The sequence below is a fragment of the Balaenoptera acutorostrata genome, unplaced genomic scaffold (genome assembly GCF_949987535.1).
Source record: "Balaenoptera acutorostrata unplaced genomic scaffold, mBalAcu1.1 scaffold_1019, whole genome shotgun sequence".
Classification (NCBI taxonomy): Eukaryota; Metazoa; Chordata; class Mammalia; order Artiodactyla; family Balaenopteridae; genus Balaenoptera; species Balaenoptera acutorostrata.
This window is the reverse complement of record NW_026646779.1, coordinates 56992-83405: the sequence shown is the minus strand read 5'-3', so window position 1 is coordinate 83405 and position 26414 is coordinate 56992. Positions and strand designations below refer to the sequence as shown.

General features: G+C 37.3%; 1 protein-coding gene across 1 annotated transcript; it reads left to right on the top strand.

Annotated features, from left to right (window-relative positions):
* Positions 1-25762, top strand: LOC103020289 (calcium-activated chloride channel regulator 4). The gene is made up of 14 exons (XM_007173052.2): positions 1-159; positions 3067-3207; positions 3348-3495; positions 6828-6936; positions 8704-8881; positions 9228-9446; positions 11505-11732; positions 15065-15242; positions 16512-16618; positions 19143-19358; positions 19955-20222; positions 23616-23786; positions 24730-24966; positions 25332-25762. The coding sequence occupies exons 1-14, from the start codon at positions 1-3 to the stop codon at positions 25760-25762; spliced, it is 2790 nt and encodes a 929-aa protein (XP_007173114.2).
* Positions 25763-26414: the final 652 nt, after the last annotated feature.

Here is a 26414-nt window from a genome sequence, read left to right as displayed (position 1 = left end):
ATGGAGTTACTCAGAAATTTTGTCTTCCTCTTGGCCCTATACCTGCTGCAGGGGTCCAATACTTCCCTTGTTCGGCTGGATAACAATGGCTATGAGGGCATTATCATTGCTATAGACCCTGCTGTGCCAGAAGATGAAACACTAATTGAAAAGATAAAGGTAAGAAAGAAATGGGATTTCTTCTGTTTGAATTGATGAGAAAAAATATATAGTAGTTAATAATTGCAATGGAAACTTCTCAGCACTCTAGGAAGTTTAAAAGCAGCATGATGAAGTAAAAAACAATGCTGCAATGGGCAGTGGAAATTGAAGGTTCTAGACAGCATTCTACCCTGTCTCACCATAAGACCAAAGACAAGGCATGGGGTCTCCCTGATCCTCAGTTTCGTAATCTCTAAATTAGCAACTGGACTTGTCTGTTCTTTTTTTTGGAAGAAAGTTTACTTTTATTTCAGATGTACTATAACGTTTTCTGAACATTTAGCATATTTCCAGGCCTACATGCAACTCATTAATGTCTCTCAAACACAGTTTGCAGGGTGGTCCTCAGCATACAACTTCACTGCAGTACATCTTTACTGCTTAAATTCAGCCTCAGAAAATGTCTGGAGTACAGGGAATGTTTATAGTCCCCGTGCCGTTTATTTTGACAAACACAATCTCTTTTCACACTGCAGGAGGGAAAGAAAAGGGGATCAAAGAAAGAGAATCTCTGTTTTAAGTCCGTTGCTATCAAATGTTACGAACCGAAAAGGGGAAATTATCTCCCATCCTTCTGGTGAGAAGCAGCAGCAGGGTGAACTGAACTGGGAAGACAATCGCTTGGACTTGTCTGTTCTTTAAACAGTTATTTATTGAATGCTTTCTTATGGCATGCCAGGAGAGAGAGCAGTGAAATTTTTTAAAGCTCCCGATCTCCTGCAGTATATATACTTTTCAAATGATATAGATAATAAAAACATGTCAACGTAGAGCAGGCCAACGGTAGTAAGTTGCTATGCAGTGAAATAAATCAGCAAAGGGGGATAGGCAGTGTTGGCGGGACTGGGGTAGGGAGAGAATGTGGGTTACTGTTTCATGCAGGGTAGTCAGGAAAGGTCTCACTGTTGATGTGACATCTGGGCAGACGCCTGGAAGAGCCAGTTGAAAACCTGGGGGAGGGAACAGCAGGTGCAGTGGCTTGGAGGTGACAGCATGTCTGATGTGACCAAGGAAACAACTGTGAATGAGCAGGAAGAAGGGTGGGGGAGAGCTGAAGGTGGAGAGGTAGCAGGGCCCAGATCATCAGAAAGATTTGGGCTTTTACTCTGAGTGAAATCAGAATCCATAGAAGAGGAGAGGTGTGTTCTCTTGTGCTTGTTCTGGAGTCACTCTGTCGGCAGTTTGAGGAAACACTGTAGAGGGCTTTCCTTTGTCCCTCATCTTGTATAAGCTCTGTTGCAGCATAGAGGTACAGAGGGACACTGGATCGGGAGCTGTTGCAAGTGAGACGTGCTGGTGACTCGGAACAGGGATATTGTGGTAGAGATCATTAATGTGGTGTGATTCTGAACATGTTCTTTGTCTGTGAGGTTATCATAGGCAAATTTGCTGATGGTTTAGATGTGTGGGGTAGGGGAGGGGAGGAGGTAAAAATAGAAGTCACAGAAGGCTTCAAGGGTGAGAAGTAATGTTGAATAGGAGCAGGAATATTGTGGTAGAGATCATTACTGGGGTGTGATTCTGGACAAATTCTAAGAGTGTCATAGAGAAATTTGTTGATAGGTGTGTGGAGTAGAGGAGGGGTGGAGGGAAAGTAGGAGTCATAAAAAAAACTTCAGGGGTTTTGGTCTGAACACTTGGAAAAACATAATTATCATCAATTCAGAAGTAACCTCCAACCTACTTTGGGAGCTCTCTAAAGTCCTTTTCCTAACAAGAGCCAGTCATCTGGGTCTCAGTTCTCTGCACTCTGGCTTCTGGCTGATCCCTGCCCTGAGCCTAGTCAGTTTAATGATCTCTTCAATACACTAAGAGCACACTAGACCATCTGCCAGAGAACAGGAAAGAATGTCCTGAAATTCCTGAAGAAGAATAATTTTATTGTGGTCTTATTTTAGGTCAGGAAGAATTAAGAGGAGGATCTACTGTGACATAAACAATACTGTAGACTGTGGTGCTGCCAGCAACATGAAGAGGTTGACATCTTCATACAGCACCCAGTATTCCTCAGTTATTCAGTGGATTTGATCATGCAGAATAGATTACCAAAGAACATTTTATCCAACTATTTCCTCCACTAGATAATGAGCTCTTCGGAGGAACTATTTCTCCTATTAATCATAACATTTTGGGGTTCAGGATACTAAACAATATAAGGTGATATTATTTTCAGCTTGATGGCAGAGCAAGAAGCTCTGCCTATGATCAAAAAGCTCTGCCCCTCCTATGAATTTTTCCACTACTCCACTCCCTGTGCTCCCAACCCAGCTGCCTCTGCTGGGAGGTGGGAATATAGTGAAAACCTCTTCTATAGGCCATCTCCATAAACTGTTTTCCTCAGCTTGCATCAGGTAAGACTGTTCCCTAGTAGGAATTACAATAGTAATGATATCAGTGAGTTTTATGACTGCCTATGTGTACTTTATAACTAATTTCATGTTTGTGGCAACCTTAAAGATAGGTTGTAATAGTATATTAAGGAGACAAGGAGACTGAGATTCAAAGCAGTCATATAAACTAGCCAAGGTCTAAGCCAGAGTATTAAGCTAGTATTGGAACCAAGTCTAGATGCTTCCAAAGTCCATGCCTTTTATCATATTAAACAATTCCTTTTAATGGCAAACATAAGTATTTGCCTTTTGATGTAGGATTATAGAAGACTGAAAGCTGTTATATGTGCAGAATTAAGCCACAGTTTTGGACTGACAGGTGACAGATTTTAAATATTGAATCAGAAACCCTACTCACCAGTCAGTTTCTTTTTGTATTAATTACTAAAGGTGAGAATTGCCTGTGATGAATGCCTGTTCATTTAGTCTACTCTCCCTTGGCCATCCTCACTTCTCTTTTATCCTATAATAATAGGACATGGTGACTGCAGCATCTACTTATCTGTTTGAAGCCACAGAAAAAAGGTTTTTTTTCAAAAATGTATCAATATTAATTCCAGAGAACTGGAAGAACAAAAGTCAATACAAGAGGCCAAAACATGAAAGCTACAAACATGTAAGAGTCAAAAATCTTCTCTTAAAAATATTTTCTCTACTGCTTCTCAATTTTGACCTAAATTACTCATTTCAGAGTTTTTCACACAAATGTTATCATTCCTATTCTGATGTTTTAAACACCTTTTTAAACATTTTCAGGCTGATGTTTTAGTCTCACCACCTACCCTCCCAGGTAGAGATCAGCCATATACCAAGCAATTCACAGCCTGTGAAGAAAAAGGAGAATACATTCACTTCACCCCCGACTTTGTACTTGGAAAAAAACAAAATGAATTTGGACCATCAGGTAGGAATTTTGGTTAAAACAAATATTTTGCCATGATTCCAACACACAGCTTTATATCCATGTTCAGTGTACAAGCCTTGGAGCCAGAGTCCCTAGGGTCAAATCCTGACTCCCCCTACAGCTATGGGTGACCTTGGACAAGTGACCCAGCCTCTCTGTGCTTATTTCCTAAAAAATGGTGAGTAGAGGAGTTCCTATCTTATAGAAATGTTGGGAACATTAAACTAGATCATCCTTGTAATTGTACTCAGTATGGTCTCTATAGAAATTTGAACATGGGATGGCCATAGTAAATGTTTTGCTTTAGGAACACTTTTTAGATTTTAATTTTTCAGTTCTCCACTGCTGGATATTAATCAATCACATGCCACCTCCATGGAAGGCAGATGCGTGGCAAGCTGAAAAGGGCCAAGATGATAGTTCCTGGCCAATAGAAAATGCTCACAAGCTGTTAGTTGCTGATACTATTATTCAATCCACTCTTTGAACCAGATGAACTTGTCTATAAGTGATCATTTTTACCTATGAAAATGGCATCTCATCTGGTTCAATCTAAGAGTTAAGATCATTGTTTCAAATGAACTAAAGCACGATATTTTTCAGATGAAAATGAAAATTATTGTCAAAGGAGAGTCCAACTCATACGTCACCAATCAATGAAAGCCTTCCTGAATCTGCACACCCCAGAACCACCTCTTCCTCTTCCACTGCCCCTTCAGTGAACATTCATTAAGTCTCTTATCTCTGTCAAACAGGCAGCTAGTCATAGTCCTCAACAATGCCTGGACCCAATCCTAAAAGCTCCATCATCCTATCCCATCCCAATCTTACCTCTCCCCCATACTTTAGTCTGACCATGCTTGTTGTACTTGGCACCTTTAATCCTTTGTGCCCTTCTAGATATACTTTCTTTTCTACCTGACATATCCAGCAAAGTCAGTCATGTCAGCTACAAGTATAAATAGCACAACTCCCTCACCATTCTTATCCTTATGTTTTATTCAACTTGCCAATTCTCTGTACTGAATTTCCAGTCATTTTTTTGACTCTTGTTAATATGTTTCCAAGATTGTGAAAGAAAATTATAAACCTAATTGGTATCTTTTAAAAAAACACGTTTTCCAAGCTCAGTGAAGTCCTCAAATCTACTCAACAATGATTGGACTTGCCTTCTCTCCTCTCCCTTTCTCATTTCCCATAGCAGCTGTTCTAAACTTCTACCACTTTTCTTAAGATCACTAGCCAGTGTTTTCCACCTCATAAGTTAACGGATGCCTTGATTGAGAAAATAGAGGTCCCTACCTTCTTCCTCTCTACTTCCAAACTCATGTCCACCTTCATTTCCCTCCACTTCCACCTGTCTTAGAAGAGGAAGATTTTCTTCAATTTCTAAAGCCAATGCCCCTACCGGAGTTCTTATTCTTTTCCCATACTCCTCACCTCAGCCCTTACCCCATAACTGACAGTTTCCCCCCTTCCTTCTTAGACAAGTGTTTCTGCCATAATGTGATACATGTGTTTGTGGGAAAACTCACATTCTGCAAAACAATGCCTTAAAAACAACAAGGTGTTGGGGGGAAATAAGATTAAGAAGAAACTCCTCAAAATCTATGCAATTTGTAATAAAAATGATAACAAAAACAATAGGTCCCTGGAAAGATCTTTTGGACCATCCAAGCAGCAGTTCAGTGTGGCTGCAAGCTGCCTCCACAGCAGATATTAAAAGTACACACACACACACACACACACACACACACACACAGAAATGCTGTTGGAAGTGAGAACAGGGTTAGTAGGAACTGAGACAATGATTGAGATAGGAATGGAATTCTAAGTCAGAGGTGTTGCTTTTTAAATAAAAATTATATATAATTAAGATGTACACCATGATAATTTGCTATACATGTACATAGTGAAATGATTACTACAGTTGAGCTAATTAACATATCATCTCCTCACATAGTTACCTTTTTGTATGTGTGGTCAGAGCACCTGAATTCTCTTCTTTCAGCAAACTGAGGAAGGCATGGGAGCCAGGCAACCAGTCATGAGCTGAAAAGAAAGCCAGTCTGAGAGTGAACTCTTCTAAAAAAAGGAACCACAGGCGCAGGCAGATTTAAATTTTCTTAAGATTCACCAAATTCCTATCACTGTAGCTGATATGAGAGCTTTTTCCTCCCACACTGAAGGATGTATATAATTCATGTTCACTCATCTGGCCCATTTGCCTAGGAACCTAAAAACAGTGTTTTTAAACTTTAATGTGTAGAGGAATAATTTAGGGATCTTGCTAATAAGCAGATTCTGAGTCAATAGGTCTAGAGTAGATGCAAGATTCTGCATTTCTTGTCAGCTCCCATGTGATGCTGACACTGCTGGTGCAAGGAACACATTTTGAGTAGCAAGGACTTAAAGAAGAAACATGACTTCCTCATAATACTGACACTGTCCTCCAATTTTCAGATCTCACGAGGTAGTCTGAGTTGGAGAAACACACATTGGAGTGGACCAGACTATATTTCTAACTTCTACTTCTCCATATCTATTTCCGCTGAAGTTTTTCCTAATATTGCTAAAACAAAAAATGTACTTATTTTTTCATCCTGCATTTCAAGGATGAAATTCTTTATTCTTCTATTCACCCTGAAATTCTTAGGGAAGAAAAATTTTAATTCTGACTCCCTCTCTCTAACCTTATCCTAGTCAAGGATTATATCTTACTCATGTATATTTCCTAGAATCTAGTATAGTGTTGAATATATATAATTAAAAATAATTGTTTTCATTTCATTAATGCTTATATGTGCTAAGTACTATAAATTAATCACCTCATTTAGACACCCGCCCAAATTATATTTTGTCTATAGCAGTGTTTTTCAATTTTTTTCTTTCATTATCAATCCCCTACGGAGCATATTTAGACGTTTTAAAACTAATTGTACCTTCATGAAATTTTAATACCACAGATGTGTTATACATATGTTTATGTTGTTGGTAGGAGTGAGTTTTGTAGAGCCAAAAACCACTGTAATATCTAAGACTTTTTGCCCCCCAAGAACCAAAACTCAAAGTTCAATCTGTTCTGCCCATGGCATACACATAATAAATGTTTCGTTGACTTAACAAATGTGGAATAAAAAATAATATGCTAAAAACTATATAATTAATAAAATGAAATGTAATTCAGTATGCTTTTTTATAAACAAAAATATAAATGTTAGCAGTTATTTAAAGCCTAAACATTCTGGATTTTTAAAAATTTTCTTAAAATATATGAGGGATGGATTATGTCACTTGAAATATAATCATGTATTTGAAATATTTTCCCACAGGTAGAGTGTGCGTCCATGAGTGGGCCCATCTCCGCTGGGGAGTGTTTGATGAGTACAATGATGATGAGCCTTTCTACAGCGCTAAGTCAAAGAAAATTGAAGCAACAAGGCATGACTATTTAAATTGTCTTAAATTACTGCAGGCAGTAACTTCTCATTTTCCTTAGACTGATTTCTTTCAAAAGCCTTTCTTTCATTTTTGTCCCAGTGCAGGTAACAGATGCTATATCACAAAACAGTGCTTTTTGGTTTTTTAAGAAAATGTATCTCAAAGAAGCTGGTTGTCCATTTATTTATTTATTCATTTAAAAAACTTATTTATTTCTTTGGTTGTGCTGGGTCTTAGTTGCGGCAGGCAGGCTCCTTAGCTGCATCTTGCTGGCTCCTTAGTTGTGGCATGCAAACTCTTAGCTGCGGCATGCATGTGGGATCTAGTTACCTGACAAGGGTTGGAACCCAGGGACCCTGCATTGGGAGCACAGAGTCTTAACCACTGTGCCACCAGGGAAGTCCTGAAGCTGGTTGTTCATTTAAAATACACATAACTTCAAGAGCATTTGGTAGTCAAGTTGGTAGACATATTTTTATACCTCTCTACCATAGCTGCCAGAACTCATTTTTGCTGAAGTTAGTGCTCTCTGTAAAGGGTTGTACTATGTGCTAGGAGGTCAAAATTATTTACTCTACAAAAGAATGAAAAAAATAAGTAGTGGTAAATGTGGCTGAGTAGGAAATCAACCAGCTTCAAAGAGCCAAACAAATTTCCTGGGATTTATAACGTTCATGTTAAAATACAAATCTAACATCACAGTTAATAATAGACAATCCTCTTGATTCTGAGATCAAGAGAGCAGAATGGATTCGGTAATCAATGTAAAATTGGGCATCAGCAGCTTAATCAATCTTAGATACCCTGCTGGGGGTGGGGACTTATCAAAAATGTACAAATTTCAATGAAGGTCCTTCCTCAGCACCATAGCACCAAGTTTTAGGATGAGTATTTTAAAGACTATTATGTGATTATATTTGTTTATATCATATTCCCCTAAATGTCTAAGTCTATGCATAATATTCATCATGGTTGTTAACATAGATAACACCATTATGTTTGCTGAGTTTTGGGGCAATAGAGGCACAGACATATTTAGAAGACTCCCTAAATTACTAAATAAAATCTAGTCTTTGCTTCTTTAATTTGACCTGTAATATACTGAAAAGATGAGCTACATTCACATTCCAGCATATTTGTTACAATCACTACCACTTATGGCAAATTCCATGCAATAAAACATATGTCTAAAATCCCTCTACTATCCTTTATTGTCCTTGGCAGTATCCCAGTCTTTCCTTCCAGCCACATTTCACTTTGGATAAAAATATTCCTTGAATAATCAAAATACTTGTAGCTATGCAACATTTCATTCTCTTGAAGATAATTTCTTTGAATAAGAAATATACAAACAGCCTTAGGCTAAAGTGGCACCAAGAGTAAATGATTTCATAAGATGCCTTTTCCAGATGGCTGCAGTGCATTTACCATCACAAGGCTACTAGGAGAGATGTTTGGAAAAGGGGAGCCTACAGCCACTAGTATAAGCAGGACAGCAGGAGATTTAATTCCAGAAGAGAACTCACCCTTTGCATAGACTGGAGATCCTACTTAAAATTTCCCTCAAAAATTTCTTGAAAAACAGATAAGTGCTCTGGTAGGAACCCTGACACTTTGCTGTCAAAATAGGATGTATGTGGTATTCAAATAAGAATAAAAACCTTGATAAAGATCATTATTGAAAACCTTGATAAGAAGACCACTTAAGGTTTTATAAAAATTTAAATGATTAGGTTGCCTCAAAGACTAACTGTCACACATTTTCAGGTGTTCCAGAGGCATTACTGGTATAAACAGAGTGTATAAGTGTCAAGGAAACAGCTGTGTAACTAGTAGATGCAAAACTGATTCTAAGACAAAACTGTATGAAAAAGATTGTCAGTTCTTCCCTGATAAATATCAAACTGAAAAGACATCCATAATGTTTATGCAAGGTATTGATTCTGTAAGTATACCAATCATTACTTCAGACTGTATATTTATAATCAGAGGACTTGTTACCATGTTTATAAAATATCTGTTCAGGGATTAGATGTATTATTATAGAGTTCTTTGAACATTGGCTGGCACATAGTAAGCACTCATCTAGTGTCACCTATTATTATTATTATTGAAAATCTCCCTTACTATTATATGTTTCCTCCCTGAATCATATTTCATTCAATAAACAACATTTTTAGAGAAGAGGTTTTTAATACTTTTCAGATTTGTAGTTGAGTTTTTAAATGCATCATATAAAAAAAATAAATGTATCATATATAAAATTTCTTTTCATTTTGTTAACCTTTTAGGTCGCTGAATTCTGTAATGAAAAAAACCATAACCGTGAAGCTCCAAGCCTACAAAACAAAATGTGCAATTTCAGAAGCACGTGGGAGGTGATCAGCAATTCTGAGGATTTTAGAAACACAACGGTTATGGTGGCACCACCCCCTCCGCCCGTCTTCTCATTGCTGAAGATCAGGGAAAGAATTGTGTGCTTAGTCCTTGATAAGTCTGGAAGCATGGGGGTAAGTTCATGCACCCAGTTTTCCTGGATGTAGGGACAGGGCAGTGACTGAATGCTTAAGAACACTCTGACTGCTACCTGCACCTGGATTCTTCTAAACTGCACGGTGGCATAAGTACCATCACTTCCTGTGATCTTGACCTCAAGAGGGGCAATGAGCATTATAAAGAAAGAAGGATGGCAATAGAGTTAGAAGGACCTAATCCAAGAATCTCTGTTTTTTTCCAGAAAATGGAGAGTTTATGGAGGAGGACTTTTAGGTCCTTTAGTAAAGCTTTTGTTAGACGATCAGAACTAGAGACTGAAATATGTAAGTTTCCTAAACTTGCTCCCTCTATCTACTGTAAATACTTGACAGGCATGAGGAGAGAGTGAAAGATCAACCAGGAGAATTCTTAACATGGCTTTACCTTATTTGCATCACCTATATGAATGACCTCCTTATGCTCAAAGACACAGACAAAAAGCATCACCATAAAGAAGATAGGACCAGATTCAGCCATTCATTCCTTCTACCCTCATTAAGTGAATGGTACTAGGCACTGTACTAGGCTTTAGGAATAGAGATCCATATCCTTGAACAGTTCATAGTTCAAGAGACAAAATTCTCTCTCTTCCGCATCATGAGTTAACTCATACTTACCTTATCCTTCAAAATTTGATGTAGGTACCCACTTTGTCCAGGACATGGGCTGGTCTTCCAGGTTGGGCTAAGGGCCCTTCAGCAGATCTTCCACAATGACCTGTACAAACCTCTTTTACTATATATTATATTGAAATTACACATTTCTCTCCTACTATACTGTGAACTCCTCTAGGACTTGAAACCATGTTCTCTAGGAACCAGGTCCCCTAGGACTTGAAGCAGTCTTATTCATCTTTGTATCCCTTTTGTTTAGAATAGGGTTTATCACATGTAGGCACTCAATAAATAATTGTTGAAATGAATGGACTACAAATGAGCAGATGTAATGTGATAAGGTACCCAGAAGGATGGCACATTTGAGGCAGAACAGAGCATGCCGAAGATCAGGAATAATGTATTCAACAAATGGGAGTTGGGTGGTAGTGGAGAGGGCAGAGGATGATACAGCTGGGTGAAATAATCCACAATAGCACAGGGTTTCCGAAAGAGCATCAGAGTGGTAGATACCAGCACACAGAAGTGTTCTAGGAAGTGTCGCTGGGGAGAGATGAGGTTCTTAATTGGAAGAAGATGAGCAGCCTCCCCTAGACAGGGTGCAGGCAGAGCCACGTTTAAAGGTAAAGCAAAGTGGTAGAGAAAACCTGCTAAGATGGGGATGTAGAAAAAGTTCTTCACCATGATTTGGTTCCGGGGAGTTCAGAGGGAAATTTGGGCATGTGTTAGGAAGAAGTACCACAGATCAATTGGTATTGAGGGACTGAAAAAAGACAAACGCATGGAAAGGTATATATCCTGGGTATTCATCACCTAGGAAATAAGGATATGAGTCCTAATGGGTTACCAAAGAACCAATTCCAGTTAATCCCTAGTGGAAATGTGGTGGGGAGAGGTTAGGAGCAGAAGAGGAAATGGGTGGGGTAGGAACGGGGTCTCTCAGAATTTAGAGTAAGTTTCATCTTTTGGGTAGTCTGGTGGCCAGTGGATGGAGAGATTTCAGTTTCTAGCTGGAGTCCATGATAGTCTGGTTTGAAACTGTGGGACCTGGGGAGTAGTTTCAACTTGATACAACTGGAACAGAGGATCCCAGGAGTAATTAAGCAGTCTCTAAGATGTCATCACCCCCCCAGTTCCAGCCCAACGCCCACCCTACTCTACACCTCCAATTTAAGTTCTTAGAAGCCAAGAATCAGCTCTGGTTAAAAGTCTGGGTTCCTTACTATACTATACATATGTATTACATAATAAAACTGTATTTTAAAATTTTTCAATTGAAAAACTTGTTTTCTTTAATAACATCAACTACTATTGACATAAAATCTTTAAAAACAAATTCTATTCACTCATTTTATGTGATCTGCTATTATTTTCCAGTCAAAAATTACTTGGTTGTTTTTCCTAACCTTTCTTATTCAGGGTTTTAATCGCCTAAATCGAATGAATCAAGCAGCAAAACATTTCCTGCTGCAGACCATTGAAAATGGATCCTGGGTGGGGATGGTGCACTTTGATAATACTGCCTACATCAAAAGTAATCTAATCCAAATAATAAGCAGCAATGAAAGAAGAAAGCTCTTGGAGAGTTTACCTACAGTTGCTACTGGAGGAACTTCCATCTGCAGTGGAATTAAATCAGGATTTCAGGTGAAAATTGTACTTCAAATATAGTTTGTTTATTATTAGGACATTTTTATGTTAAGTGCTGCTTCACATACGTGCTCCCTAATTTTAACATAACGAATTCTAAGAAGCAGAGAACTAATCACATAGAAAAAATCACTTGTCCATATTTTAATGGATCAGTAAATCAATGAGTAAAGTAATGGGTAAATAAATGACTATTAAAATTCCACTGGAGTATAAGCCCAATGAGGTCAGAGACTTTGTCTTATTACCATGCAGTAGTCAATGCTCAATTAATGTTAATTAAATAAATAAGAGTTCTTGAGCAGCAAGAGTCATCAAATTTTAAGACAAAGAAGCAAGTCAGATGGTATGATTCCACCTCAGGCCAATCTTCATTTTAGTTTCTGTGACGTTCAGTTAGGGAAACTAATGTTTATCTGTCAAAGTTCCAGATGTAGCAGGAACTGTTAGTCATACTTAGGGTAAGGAATACTGGTCAGAACATGAGTTTTGACATCAGAGTACTGGCTCTGCTACTTACAAGCCATGTGATCTAGGCAAAGTTTTCAGTCTCTTTGGATTCTCAATGCCTTATCTATAAAATATAGGAAAATAAGAATGCCTATCTCATAGGATTATTATGAGCAAAAAGATACATGTTCATACTTAGAACAATATTTATTATATTACATAGTGAACATATAATTCACAATAATTATTATTATGAATCTTATTTTTATACAAATGGTCATCTTGAACTCACAATTAATATCATTTGTGTCATTTTCCTGCTTAGAAATCCTGTCCCCTCACAGTCTATACAATTAAGTCTGAATTTCTCAGTCTGATGTTATTTAAAAGCTTCTCAGCCTCTGATAAACCTGCCCTCACCTCTCTTGCCAGTTTTTTTTTCTCAGTTCTCCCTTCCCAATGCTCTATGCTCCAACCAACTTACTGTACACATTGTTCTCCAAGCCCACTATGTACTAACAGCCTCCATATATTTGCCCATGTAATTCCTCTGCCTAAAATGCTTCTTTTCCATCTTTGCATGTTAAAATTGTACCAATTCTTCAAAATCCTTGCTCCTTTATGTAGCTTTTCCTGCTACTCCCAGCTCTATTGAATATCCCTCTTTTATAAATAGAATAGCATTTTAGCATAGCTTTCTAACATGAAGTCTGGGTTCAAACTACAATGATCACTTACCAGCTTTCTGACCCTGAAAGCATGAGTCTGAAGCATGACTCTTCACCTCACTAGCCTTCAATTACCTCATCAATAAGGTAGTGAAAGCTAGCACGTAGGGTTGTTCATGTTTAATTTATTCAACATATTGTAGGGAGCAGGGAGTAAACATAACATATTTTAATTAATTCAACACTATTTATGTAAGAAGCAAATCTTGCATGTTAATTCAGTGGGGAACAGATAATATAGAGATAAATCAATCAATTAATTTTTTTTAAAAACAATAATTGAAGGTTGTGGAGATAGTGTTGTGAAGGGACCAAACAAAGGTAACGTGATTAAGTAACAGGGGAAAGAGGGGCACAGCCTACTTTAGGTAGAGAGGCCATTGAGGCGCTTTCTGAAGGGTGATGTTCAAGCTAAGATTTGAAGGATGAGAAGGAGCCAGTAGTTCAGGCGGAAAGAAAAGGGCAAAGTCCCTTGGGAAAGAGGTGAAAAAAACTAAATTATTCTAAGAAATGATAGAAGCTATTGGCACTGGAATTTGGCAAATGAAGGGGTATGAAATATGATTGCCAGGCAGACAATGGTTAGATCCTTCAAACCCTCAAACAATATAAGAGGTTTGTATTTTAAACACAACAGAAGGCTTTTAAGTATCAGAGACTGATAATTAATTCATGTTTTAGGAAGATGACTCTGGTTGCCCAATTTAAAATAAAATGTAGGGAGTAAGAGTGGTAGTAGGGTAGTAATCTAGGGACAGGTTGGGAGTTTGATTAAATTACACAATGTGTAAAACACATTTAACACATAGCAAATTTCAGTAAATGGTAGCACTATAATATTGTTTCTCTTTACTGAATATATTAGTTGTGTCTTTGTCACTCTTCTCTATATTTCCTCAGCCTATCACCCAAATCTCAATAAATATCTTTAAATTTAATTCTTTCCATGAATGCAAAAACCATGTAGTTCCTGCTGAATCCCCAGGAACCAGTACAGTGAATAACACATTGCAAGTGTTCAGTGAATAAACTAATACAAGAAAGGGAGATATGAAGGACAGAGAACTCTGCTTAATCTCTGAATCTTCATTTGTTCTCGAATGTGTAGGGGGAATGTGGTGGGGATGCTGTATAAATGCTATAATGTATCAACGCATTTCCTATATTTTAGTTTGGTTCCTGCACATCACACCATATTTCACATATATTATAAAACGTATATAATAGTCATTCTTTGCCTCAAAACATGCAAAATTTGAAATGAGACTGGTCACTTTGTCCCCTGATACCAGCGTTATTAAGGATTTCTACATTCTAAACCCTCCTTTGTAAATCTACACACACCTCCACTGCAAGTTCCTGAAAGCCACTGATAACCTGTCATTTTTTTCCTCTTGGACTGGACTCAATTTCTCAAAATGGTGTGTCAAGAAGTCATTACCAATAAAGCTGTCAAAGATGAAATACGGTTGCTATCCTGGGATAAATTCTCTTTATCCTTTCTTACAGGTGTCTAGATTCAAAACTCTCAGTTGGTTCAAGCCACAAATAGAACACAATCTCAATAAGTCATGTATTCTCTTACACCACCAATATGCTTAGTTTTGTGCTTGTGACTATTAGAGGTAAAATAAAAATTATATAACAAGATCTCTAACCTTGACCTGCTTAGAACTTTCCATATCTTTTCTTTATAAGCATACTGAGGGTTCCCTAATTTGGAGTCATTAACTTTTTAAAAAATGTTGAGGTAAACTCTTAATGCATCTAGCTGCATATACAACAGACTTTATACACTGAAGGCCTGTCAGAGGACACGCTGGTCAAAGAAAACAGAAAAATATTTAATGCCACATTCTGCCATTATATTTTTGGTGTCTAGTTGTCCTGAATTCCCCAGACTGAGATGTCATAGTCATTTAACCCAAGTAGGATTTTCCACACCCCTGCTCCCACACAACTTCATCTGAGCAAACATTCCCACAGCAGGTGGACAGAAAATAAAAAGTCGTGTTTAAGTTCCCCTAGCAGTTGTTGACTGCAGATCCTATGATTTTAAAAAAGAAGCTATCTCCTCTTTTCTGCACACTTTATTTTCTACGTCCATTTGATCTAGGAACACCTGTAATAATGCTCTGATTATATTTGTAGGTAATTAGAAACGCTAACTCCCAAATAGATGGATCTGAAATAGTGCTGCTGACTGATGGGGAGGATAGCTCTGCAAAGACTTGTATTGATGAAGTGAAACAAAGTGGGGCCATCATTCATTTTATTGCTCTGGGACCAAATGCCGATGAAGCAGTCAGAGAGATGAGCAATGTAACAGGTAAAATATGACATACATTCTAGTCCTTTGATAACAATGCATAAATGTAGAGGCTGACAATTCGACAACTTCTCTTAAGCTCCTGCTGTGCAGGTGCTGTGCTAGGAGCCTGGGACCAGAGTTAAACCAGACCTGATCTCAAGGTGCTCACAGTCATGCTGGCTGGAGAGACAAATAAAACTAGTAATCAGATAACATAATGAGATAACACTCCTCCATAACAGGGGACATACATAGGAGTCAAGCACTATGTGAGCAGAGGGAGCCATTGATTCTCTCAGGGTTGAATAGAGTCAGGGAAAGAAGGCATGAGAGACAAGGTGACACTGGAGCTGGACATTTATCAAGTTGTTTGCTTTCTCTGGAAGAAAAAGTGATGAGAGGGGAAAAAATCATGTTGGGATGACAATGCAAGCCACATTGAGGGACAGTGGGAAATACATGAGACCAGAGTCTAGACTGGAGGTTAAGGAATGGCTCAGGCTGTATAAATATAATAACAAGGTTTCTGATTAAATATACAATAGCTATTATCTTAGATACAGAGACATGTAATGAAAATGGACTACATATTTTCAGTGCCTTCTTAAACATAGTAGAGAACACAATTTATAACATTATGAATATCAATTAGTACATTGAATTGACCTCTAATGTTACCAAATATATACTTGCTCTTTAATGCTTAATTGTACAAACTCCCATCATTTCAAAGTACTTTTACAGCCATTGTAAAATATTTCTGTCCCAAGTATTCCCCCCAAAGTAGTGTCTTTTTTGGACTTGTCTCTATTGTTTACCATTTTTTTATCTCCTCATTGCCAACTATTGTCAGGATATCTCAATATGAAAGCTCTTTAACTTTTCTAATTTTCTGATTCTGATCCACTCTGGCTGGAAAACCTGAAAGCTTTCATTGTTAGAACTGTATCTTAAATGATAATTAAAGTGAATAATTCTCCTAAAAGGTTATGTGAACTCTGTGAGCTTTAGTACATGAAATTGTAACATCTTTCATATTCTTTGATTATTTCATGCATTTAAGCCAGGACGATTTCTGTAAGTGGGGTTTAAAGGTAGCTTACCTCCCAGTTATGACATTTTTAAGTTAACATTTCAGAGTTAAGCATTACACCTATCTGATTTTGGTCTGTTTTAACAATACAAACTTGAAACTATGGCTTTGTTTACCCGATATCTAATTAATCATTAAAATGTGAAAATATTTATTTTCTGGAAAGCAACCGAGTTAATGTATTTACACCTTAGGAGGAGAACATTTATTTGCTACAGATGAAGCCCAGAACAATGGCCTCATTGATGCTTTCGCGGCCCTTGCATCAGGAAACACCGATGCCTCCCAGCAGTCTCTTCAGGTCAGACTTCCCAGTCCTTGGGTTTTTATGTCTACATTTAGCCATAACCAAGAAAAATAATTTGGTTGTTATAAGTTTTGAGTTCTATATCTTTCTCAAATAAAATTTTAATTAAAAAATCAATCTGAAATAGAAATTATCCTTTAGATATGACCAAATTAAGTATTGAAGTAGTGAAATAGCAGGTGTATTTTTTTTCCTTTTCCCATGGGGTTTGCTTAAAGGATAACATCAAAACCTAATGCTGTTAAATTTTCCACCAAAAATAGACTTTGTCCAATAGTATAGCATCCGTTTTTCTATGAATGCATTAAAAAAACCCTCATGCTTCCAAGATTTACCCAACCTTCACTGCTATGAAATATATTTAATTTGGATAAATGAACTCAAGAATGTGGTTTGGAAATGGAAGGATTATATCTTGGAAGTAAATTTGTCAGGAGAAAGAGAGTGAATAATCAGAGTATATCTACAAGTCTAGGGCTTCTCTTACCTCTTAAAGCACTTTTTTCACTGTCTTTTTATTTTATTCACCTCTCTTCTCTTTGTTTGCCTCAACTCCGTTTCTCTTCTGTGTTTCAATAACACCACCATTTTCTGTTACTTACATTTAAAAACTTGGAGTAAATTGATTCTTCTTTGTTCATGCCCCATGAAAAATGTTAACAGAGTCTGTTTCCTTCAAAATATAATTTACAAAATTCTGTTTCTCTCCACATCCATTCCCACTAAGTCTATATCATGTCACTTTATGCCAAGTCATCCATCTTCCATCTTCCAATTCACCTCATTGCCTATTTTAAACCTTGACATATTCATCTAAACCTATTTTCCTCTACTCTCCAACAATGAGGAGGACAGAAGTATAGGATGTAAGGTTAGGATAATATTGCAGATTGGTTTGGAGATCTGGTTTGCAGTTCAGCCAGAACCCAAATTAAGAACTGGTCTGATATCTAGCTTGGCAGTGTACAAAGAATAAACTGAAGGAGAATAAAGCTCATTTCTGAGGGTTTCAGTCTTGTTGACAGAGAATGATGACACAATTGTCTAAAACTGACAAATAAGGTGAGAGAACTAATTTTGAGGATATCATTTTATGCTTGTTCTGTGTGGATGATGGTATATCAGAGGGGAATATACCAAAAGAACTTTAAAATATAAGAGCAGAAATTGGGAAATCATCTGCAAATGAGACATTTGTGTGCAGGAGGTGCTCAAAGTTTTGGGGATGGACTTTTTAAACAGTATGAAAGGGGGAGGAGTAAAGTTTTGTTCCCCTCACTTGAAATGCCTATAGGTTCTTAAATAGAGAAATAACAAAAAGAAAACAAATTTTTGAAAGGTTAATCTGGATTGACATACATGATGGGTAAATCTTGGGAGAAAATAGTGACAAGGTAGAGGTATGCTATCTGAGTGGATGGAAACTTGGATTTGGATGGTGGAGCTGGAATACAGAGAAAAGGTTGCATCCCTCTCTTTAATTAGTTAGTTTGCCATAATACTACTATGTAGGCAAGGCCTTATAACTTTCCTAGACTTTCCTGATGGGGAGGCTTAAAAAGTTATTTACATTCAAATTTAACTCAATAATATTTTGTCCACTCAAAGACATGTCCATTTAACATAGGACTAAGATATTTGTCATGGCCATCGTGTTTCAATGGTAGAATTCATATCCTTCTATCAGTGTTGGTGTGAAGGTATCTGTGGTTTAGGACTGTGATGGAGTAGAAGTGAGATTTACCATCATTCCTGAAATGATACATCTGAAGGAAGCACCTTCTTGGTCAGTGGATAAAGTTGGCTCTCCTTGACTGAGAGTTGTCCACAAAGACTTGAAAAACTTTCCTTTAAGCCCCTCTTAGAGAAAGGTCCTATCTTTCACTTCTCTCCTCAGGATTTCATCCTTCATAGACATCAGTTTGCCCTCTTTCCACTCTTGTTGGGCATGATTACTGTCCAAAGTTAATGCTCTATAGTGTGTGAAAAATTATTTCAAGTTTCACATCAGAAAAATATCCCTAAGTGTTTGTCTCATTATTTGCTAGTTCTGATTTTCTCTCTTGAACTCCACCACTTACTGTGTCTCCTCTATTCAAACACTCTAGCCACCAGCATTATTTTATTTTAGGTTATCAAGAAAATGGTAAACTGAGGGCAACACACACACACACACACACACACACACACAGAGCTAATCTTCTCAGAGGTAGGTGTACCTTTTAATGCTAAATACTAGGGTGGGTGTTTGCCAAGACAACTGGGAAAATAATAACAGGGCCATATCTCCAGCTCTAATGCTTTTATTATACCCTGTGCTGTCCTCAGTCCCTATATTTCCACACTTTCTGACTGACAACAGTCACATCCCAATCAGCTTTCAGAGAGATCACAAGCCTAAGGTGGTATGCCATATTTAAGTTTGTTCTCAGGGCAGAAATTTAAAAATATGTATAAAAGAAAAAAGCATAAAATTACTCTCTTCTCCAGTCATTAATTTTTTGATCTATTTAAACAGCTTGAAAGTAAGGGATTAAAACTCAACAGTAATGGCTGGATGAACGGCACTGTAATAATTGATAGCACTGTGGGAAAGGACACATTCTTTCTCATCACATGGAACCAACAGCCTCCCATTATTTCTGTCTTGGATCCCACTGGAAAATCAGTGGGAACTCTCACGGAGGATTCAGCTTCCAAAATGGCCTATCTCAGTATTCCAGGAACTACAAAGGTAAACAATTAACTTTTGGACTTCCTTGCAAATTTATTTTACAGGTGAAAATACATTGTTTAATATCATAAATATGGGTGCCAACACTTGTGTCATTTCAAAATTAAGATAAAATAGAATGTACTTTCTATGTCTGCCTGTATGGTCCTGACACTTTTGGTGTTAGGAAAAAGAAAGAATTTACACATTAGGAGGAAGGAAGAGAAGGGAAAAAATTAGGTAGTCTAAGAATAACTTTGAGGAGGCAATGTAGTAAGAGTCTGTGCAGCTTGCTGTGTAGATAGCTACAGAGCCATTTCTTAGTACTACCAGATCATAGAATCTGTGGACTTTGAGATAAAAGGATAAGGTCAAGGCAAACTTTCCAAAGCTTATTTTTACCGAGATTTCATAAATTTTGGACACCAGGCATGACAATAGTCAGGATGTCCTATCCAAACTGCCTCAACTCTCATCATTTTACCCTCAGAACCCTCAAAACTCTCAAAACCCTGTTTATTCTGCAACACACTTATACAATTTATTTTAGACTTAGATAATGGAAACAGAAAATAACTTGCTCTTGGACACTTACTCTATTTCCATTGAATTTTTAGGTGGGTGTTTGGACTTACACTCTTCAAGCAAAAGCAAACTCAGAGACATTAACTATAACAGTAAATTCTCGAGCGGCAAATTCTTCTGTGCCTCCAATCACGGTGAAGGCTAAAATGAATAAAGACACAAACAGTTTCCCCAGCCCAATGATTGTTTATGCAGAAATTCTACAAGGGTATATACCCATTCTTGGAGCCAATGTGACTGCTTTCATTGAATCGAATACTGGGAATACAGAAGTTCTGGAACTTTTGGATAACGGTGCAGGTAATTCACAGGTTTCTCTGAACAAGCCTATGTTTTCATAACTCAGGATATGTTATGTCCCTGCGGCAGTGTGGGGCAGAGGGATAGGCACCAGAAGAATTGATGCAGATTTTGGATGAACAGCTGGACCAGCATGAAATTCTATCCAGGTAACATCTACAAAGTGATTTGCAAGTGTCTTACACATGGTAAACACTCAGTGAATTTTATTTACTGTCATTATTGTTTGTCATCTAGACAACCAATGTTTACCAACAGATGGGAAAGTCTCATTGGAGAGATTGAGGACTGAATCAAGAATTCTGAATAAGTGTTTCTTAGGGGCATATAATCAAGAAAGGCTGGTGAGAGACAGTGAAACTCAAGCAGTAGTATGGAATTAAGTAGAATTTGGGCCCTTGGCAGGGAGAGGGTGACAGGCAAGAGTAATTCCCAACAGCTAGATAAAAGTTCACATATACTCGCAGGAACTGAGGCACAAGGGAAGGCAGATCTGCCATAATGGAGGAGGGAACATCACTGGAGCATCATGAGATACCAGATCTGACTGGGAGAAAACAAAATAGAGTGTTGGTCATGCTCTATCTCCTTGGTCTATGCGGGTGAGTGGTACTTAAAGACCTTTTTCCCAGACTCTGAATTATTCTGGGAACTGAAACTTCTTTTGACAGGTCATTTAGTAAAGAAATTACCGCATCAGTAAACTTCTAAGTTGTCAGAATTTTCTATCAACTTCTTTTCAGTGTAATTAAATCAGTCAATTTATAATCCTACCATCAACTAGAGTTGGCCCTGTGTCATTTAGTAAAGAAATTACCGCATCAGTAAACTTCTAAGTTGTCAGAATTTTCTATCAACTTCTTTTCAGTGTAATTAAATCAGTCATTTATAATCCTACCATCAACTAGAGTTGGCCCTGTGAAAAATTTAGAAGGCAAAATTGTTTCTTGGTTCACGTCAGTGTCTTCATCTAATATGACAATATTTTCCTAAACTGTCCGGTGACTCTTTCCTTTTCCCCAACCCCTTCCATGCTACATTAGAATTCGTGTATCTTGTTTCATTTCTCAGATGAAACCCAAGGACTACTTAATTAATTTGGGACACCTTTACCTAAGAAGGTATTGGTGATTAACAATGACTTAGAGCAGGGGTTCTCAAACTTCAGCATGAAAGGGAATCACCCAAAGGGCTTGTTAAAACAGAATACGAATGTTGGAGCCTTCCCTAGGAGTGCAAATTAAGAAATTTGCATTCCTAATATGATCCAGAGAAATGCAGATGCTGTTGGTTCAAGGACCTCATTTTAAGAACCTCTCTCCTAGATTCATAACCTCCCTGAGAAATGTGTTTGCAATTTAACAAATAACTCTAGTACCGGTGATATGAAGAAATATCCTCATGATACAGTATTCCTGAGCTCCCCCAAATGTTTATTCTAATAATAGATGGGTTTTCCACTGTTAGACCAGAAAGTTAATGGATGATAGTGTAAGAGGTAAGGATTAAAAATAAAAAGGAGAGCCTAGAGATAAACCCACGCACAAATGGTCACCTTATCTTTGACAAAGGAGGCAAGAATATACAATGGAGAAAGGACAGCCTCTTCAATAAGTGGTTCTGGGAAAACTGGGCAGCTACATGTAAAAGAATGAAATTAGAATACTTCCTAACACCATATACAAAAATAAACTCAAAATGGATTAAAGACCTAAATGTAAGGCCAGACACTATAAAACTCTTAGAGGAAAACATAGGAAGAACACTCTATGACATAAGTCACAGAAAGATCCTTTTTGACCCACCTCCTAGAGTAATGGAAATAAAAACAAAAACAAACAAATGAGATCTAATGAAACTTAAAAGCTTTTGCACAGCAAAGGAAACCATAAACAAGATGAAAAGCCAACCCTCAGAATGGGAGAAAATATTTGCAAATGAAGCAACTGACAAAGGATTAATCTCCAAGATTTACAAGCAGCTCATGCAGCTCAATATCAAAAAAACCAAAACACCCAATCCAAAAATGGGTGGAAGACCTAAATAGACATTTCTCCAAAGAAGATATACAGATTGCCAACAAACACATGAAAGGATACTCAACATCACTAATCATTAGAGAAATGCAAATCAAAACCACAACGAGGTATCACCTCACACTGGTCAGAATGGCCATCAAAAAATCTACAAACAATAAATGCTGGAGAGAGTGTGAAGAAAAGAGAACCCTCTTGCACTGTTGGTGGGAATGTAAATTGATACAGCCACTATGGAGAACAGTATGAGGGTTCCTTAAAAAACTAAAAATAGAACTACCACATGACCCAGCAATCCCACTACTGGGCATATACCCTGAGAAAACCATAATTCAAAAGGACACATGCACCCCAACGTTCATTGCAGCACTATTTACAATAGCCAGGACACAGAAGCAACCTAAGGGTCCATCGACAGATGAATGGATAAAGAAGATGTGGCACATATATACAGTGGAATATTACTCAGCCATAAAAAGAAATGAAATTGAGTTATTTGTAGTGAGGTGGATGGACCTAGAGTCTGTCATACAGAGTGAAGTAAGTCAGAAAGAGAAAAAACAAATACCCTATGCTAACACATATATATGGAATCTAAAGGAAAAAAAATGGTTCTGTAAAACCTAGTGGCAGGACAGGAATAAAGATGCAGATGTAGAGAATGGACTTGAGGACACAGGCAGGGGGAAGGGTAAGCTGGGATGAAGTGAGAGAGTAGCATGGACATATATACACTACCAAATGTAAAATAGACAGCTAGTGGGAAGCAGTCGCATAGCACAGGGAGATCAACTCAGTGCTTTGTGACCACCTAGAGGGGTGGGATAGGGAGGGTGGGAGGGAGGCACAAGAGGGAAGGGATATGGGGATATATGTATACATATAGCTGATTCACTTTTTTATATAGCGGAAACTAACACAACATTTTAAAGCAATTATACTCCAATAAAGATGTAAAAAAAATCTTTTAAAATTAATAAATTAGCTAAGGAAATCTTGAAATAAAATAATAAAATAAAAATAAAAAGGAGTGTTTGAAGATAAGTCAAAATAGGTAATTTGTAGGTGACTGGAGTGATAATTAAATCTTATGCAAAGACAATTTTTCTTTAGTGGGGATCCTTGTGTGTATACACACACACACACACACACACACACACAAAGTAACACAAGGATATCAATTCAACAAGATACTAGTTGGCAGAGCAAAATGCAAATATTCCCCAAGGGGTCAATCACAGAATAGGGAGCCTAATCAAGGCAATATGCTTATAAAGGCCATATGCTTGGTTTAGAAAATGCATAAATTTCTCTTTTTCTTTACGATAGTAATTTATTCCTTCACTTCTTTAATAAGGTGCTGATTCTTTTAAGAATGATGGAGTCTACTCCAGATATTTTACAACTTTTAAAGAAAATGGCAGATATAGCTTGAAAGTACGGGCTCATGGAGGAGAAAATGCTGTCATGCGAAACTTAAGGCATCCACTGAATAGAGCTGCATATGTACCAGGCTGGGTAGTGAATGGTGAGTACCTCATAATATTATTCAAGCTGTCACTGAAACCCAGTGATGGCTTGAATAATTGTGAGTTGATATGATTAAGGCTGCAAATATTTTACAACTTCAGAGTATAGCTTTTCCCATTTCTGGAATGAAGTGCTCAGTCATACTACAGTGTGCCTCCAAATTAACATAAGGTTTGGTACAGTGTCTGGCATCTTGATAAATGTCACCCATTATTATATTAGTTTGGAGCATCTTACCTATATCAACAATAATATGCCACATTTTCAGTTCAGGATGAAGCAAACAGGCTAATAGGTTATGTACCTAAGTACAAACCAGTGGTAGAATTTATCCTTCCGATTACATATGCTGTTAAAAGATATGTGAGTAAACATTTACTTGGAAAGTTTTTACTGAGTCAAAAGGAAAAATGTGTAGAGGAAGGTGATGATAAGGATTAAAAATGCATTTTTGTTAGCTTTCCTTTGTTTTGTCGCTTGTGACTTTTAGGGGCTTTCTGTTGGCAATTGGAATATAACCCGAAGTATTATTCCCTAACACTTGCAACAGGGAGGAAGTAAGGAACCTGGCACAAGTGATTGGGAGGGAACCAGTAGTAATTTCCCCAGGTTTATTCCCATCTTGAAGATAATTTGAGAAATAAAGCATTTCCTTTATTTTTAAGGCATATGTTGAATTATATAACAATATTCCCATTCAGTGCAGCCTTAATGCCAAAGCAATTTATTTATCCAGCTCTACCCTACAATACCCTGGTCAGGATACTAATGAAAGAATTCTTCCACCAACTGCATGCTTATGACTTTGTCACCAAAATTAGTAAAATGTAACTGTGTATATGGGAAAAAAGGGAAAGATGTGGGGTAGGAAATACAATTTGTTGAGTTCTGAAAATATTAGTGCAGATTTGCCCATTAAATACCAGGAATTTTTAATGCAGGGACCATTGAAGCGAATCTACCAAGACCTGAAATTGATGAGAACACTCAGACAAACTTGGAGAGTTTCACCAGAACAGCATCTGGAGGTGCATTTGTGGTTTCAAATGTTCCAAATCTTCCCTCCTCGACTGACGTCTTCCCACCAAGTCAAATCACAGACCTTGAGGCCACATTAGATGAGGATGAGATCAGTCTAACATGGACAGCACCAGGAGATAATTTTGATGTTGGAAAAGGTAAGGACGAAGTGTCATGCAGTGTTGATTGAGTGAAAGTTGCTTGTTGCAAAAGCAAGGGTGTAAGGTTGCATGAGAGGAAAATAATTTATAATTAATAGCTCAGCAAAGTATTAATTTTATAATCTCACGTTTTGAATCATCAAATGTGACACATTTTAACCTGCTATCACTTTTCATAAAGAAGGTAGCATTTGGCAGAGTTTAAAAATCAGAATTCAGCTTTTAGGGAAAAATAAATAAGGCTCTGGATATGAGTATAAGCTTGGCATGACTAAATGACATCTTTGAGGAGAATGAATAAAAAGAAATTTAATATGGTATGCTCTAGTTTCTAAACTACATGTAACTTTTTTTTTTCTTAGTTCAAAAGTATATCATAAGAATAAGCGGAAGTATCCTGGATCTAAGGGATAATTTTGATAATGCTCTGCAAGTAAACACTACTGATCTGTTACCAAATGAGGCCAACTCCAAGGAAACCTTTACATTCAAACCAGGAAATATCTCAGAAGAAAATGCAACCCACATATTCATTGCCATTCGAAGTGTGGATCAAAGCAATTTGACATCACAAGTATCTAACATTGCACAAGCAGCTTTGTTTGTTCCTCAAGCAGAGGACATACCTGACGAAATTCCTCCTGATAAAAATCCCCCTACGTCCGGACTCAGCATTTCTACTTTGGTGCTGTTAGTGGTTGGCACTGTGATAATTGTCAGTGTGATTTTAAGTATTACCATTTATGTCTTAAGCAAGAAAAGAAATTCTAGCAGACCTAGAACAGGGTTTTAAAAAAACATCAACAACAAAAGTAAAGGATGTTTCTGAATTTTTAAATTTATCATGTGTGATCATGAACTCATACAAATAATTTTAAGAGTTTTAGAAGGGATAGTTTGACTACATATAAACATGAAGAGGTGTCTGAAAAATTGTGAATCAATATTAAATTAAATAATTTTATTTATTCATTGTTTTATCACAGAAGGTGATAAAGATCCTTTTTCATATTCATACCTGGTTGTATATTATCTGACACAAAAGTTCTCTACAAAAATTCAAATTTCATCAAGAAGTTAAAACTGTCTATTGGAGTGGTCAAAATGTAAGTGTAAGAAGGCAAATAAACAATATTTGAGAAAAATGAATTTGGTCTCAGTATTTTTCAGTATAAATTGATTTTATTGTATTCACTGAAGGTCTTCAATTATATACTACTATATACAATATAAATAAGGACATGTTTACTGCACTTCATTGATATGGAAGATAATATTAAAGAAGGTAGGGTAGAGGAAATAAGTGAGAAACACCTGATAAATGGGAATGTTGGTTTTACTCTCATAGCATTCATTGGAAAACGAGCTGTGTAGTAGGGCATTTGGGGACTGTGCTATTGAGGCAGAAGGTCTATTAGCACAATTAGTTCCTCTAGTGGGCTGGC

Excerpts from the sequence above, each read along its gene's own strand:
- LOC103020289 (XM_007173052.2), top strand. The coding sequence starts at position 1 with ATGGAGTTACTCAGAAATTTTGTCTTCCTCTTGGCCCTATACCTGCTG. Across the intron at positions 160-3,066 it reads CACTAATTGAAAAGATAAAG|GACATGGTGACTGCAGCATC; the intron begins GTAAGAAAGAAA and ends CTATAATAATAG. Across the intron at positions 20,223-23,615 it reads ACTTTTGGATAACGGTGCAG|GTGCTGATTCTTTTAAGAAT; the intron begins GTAATTCACAGG and ends TTCTTTAATAAG.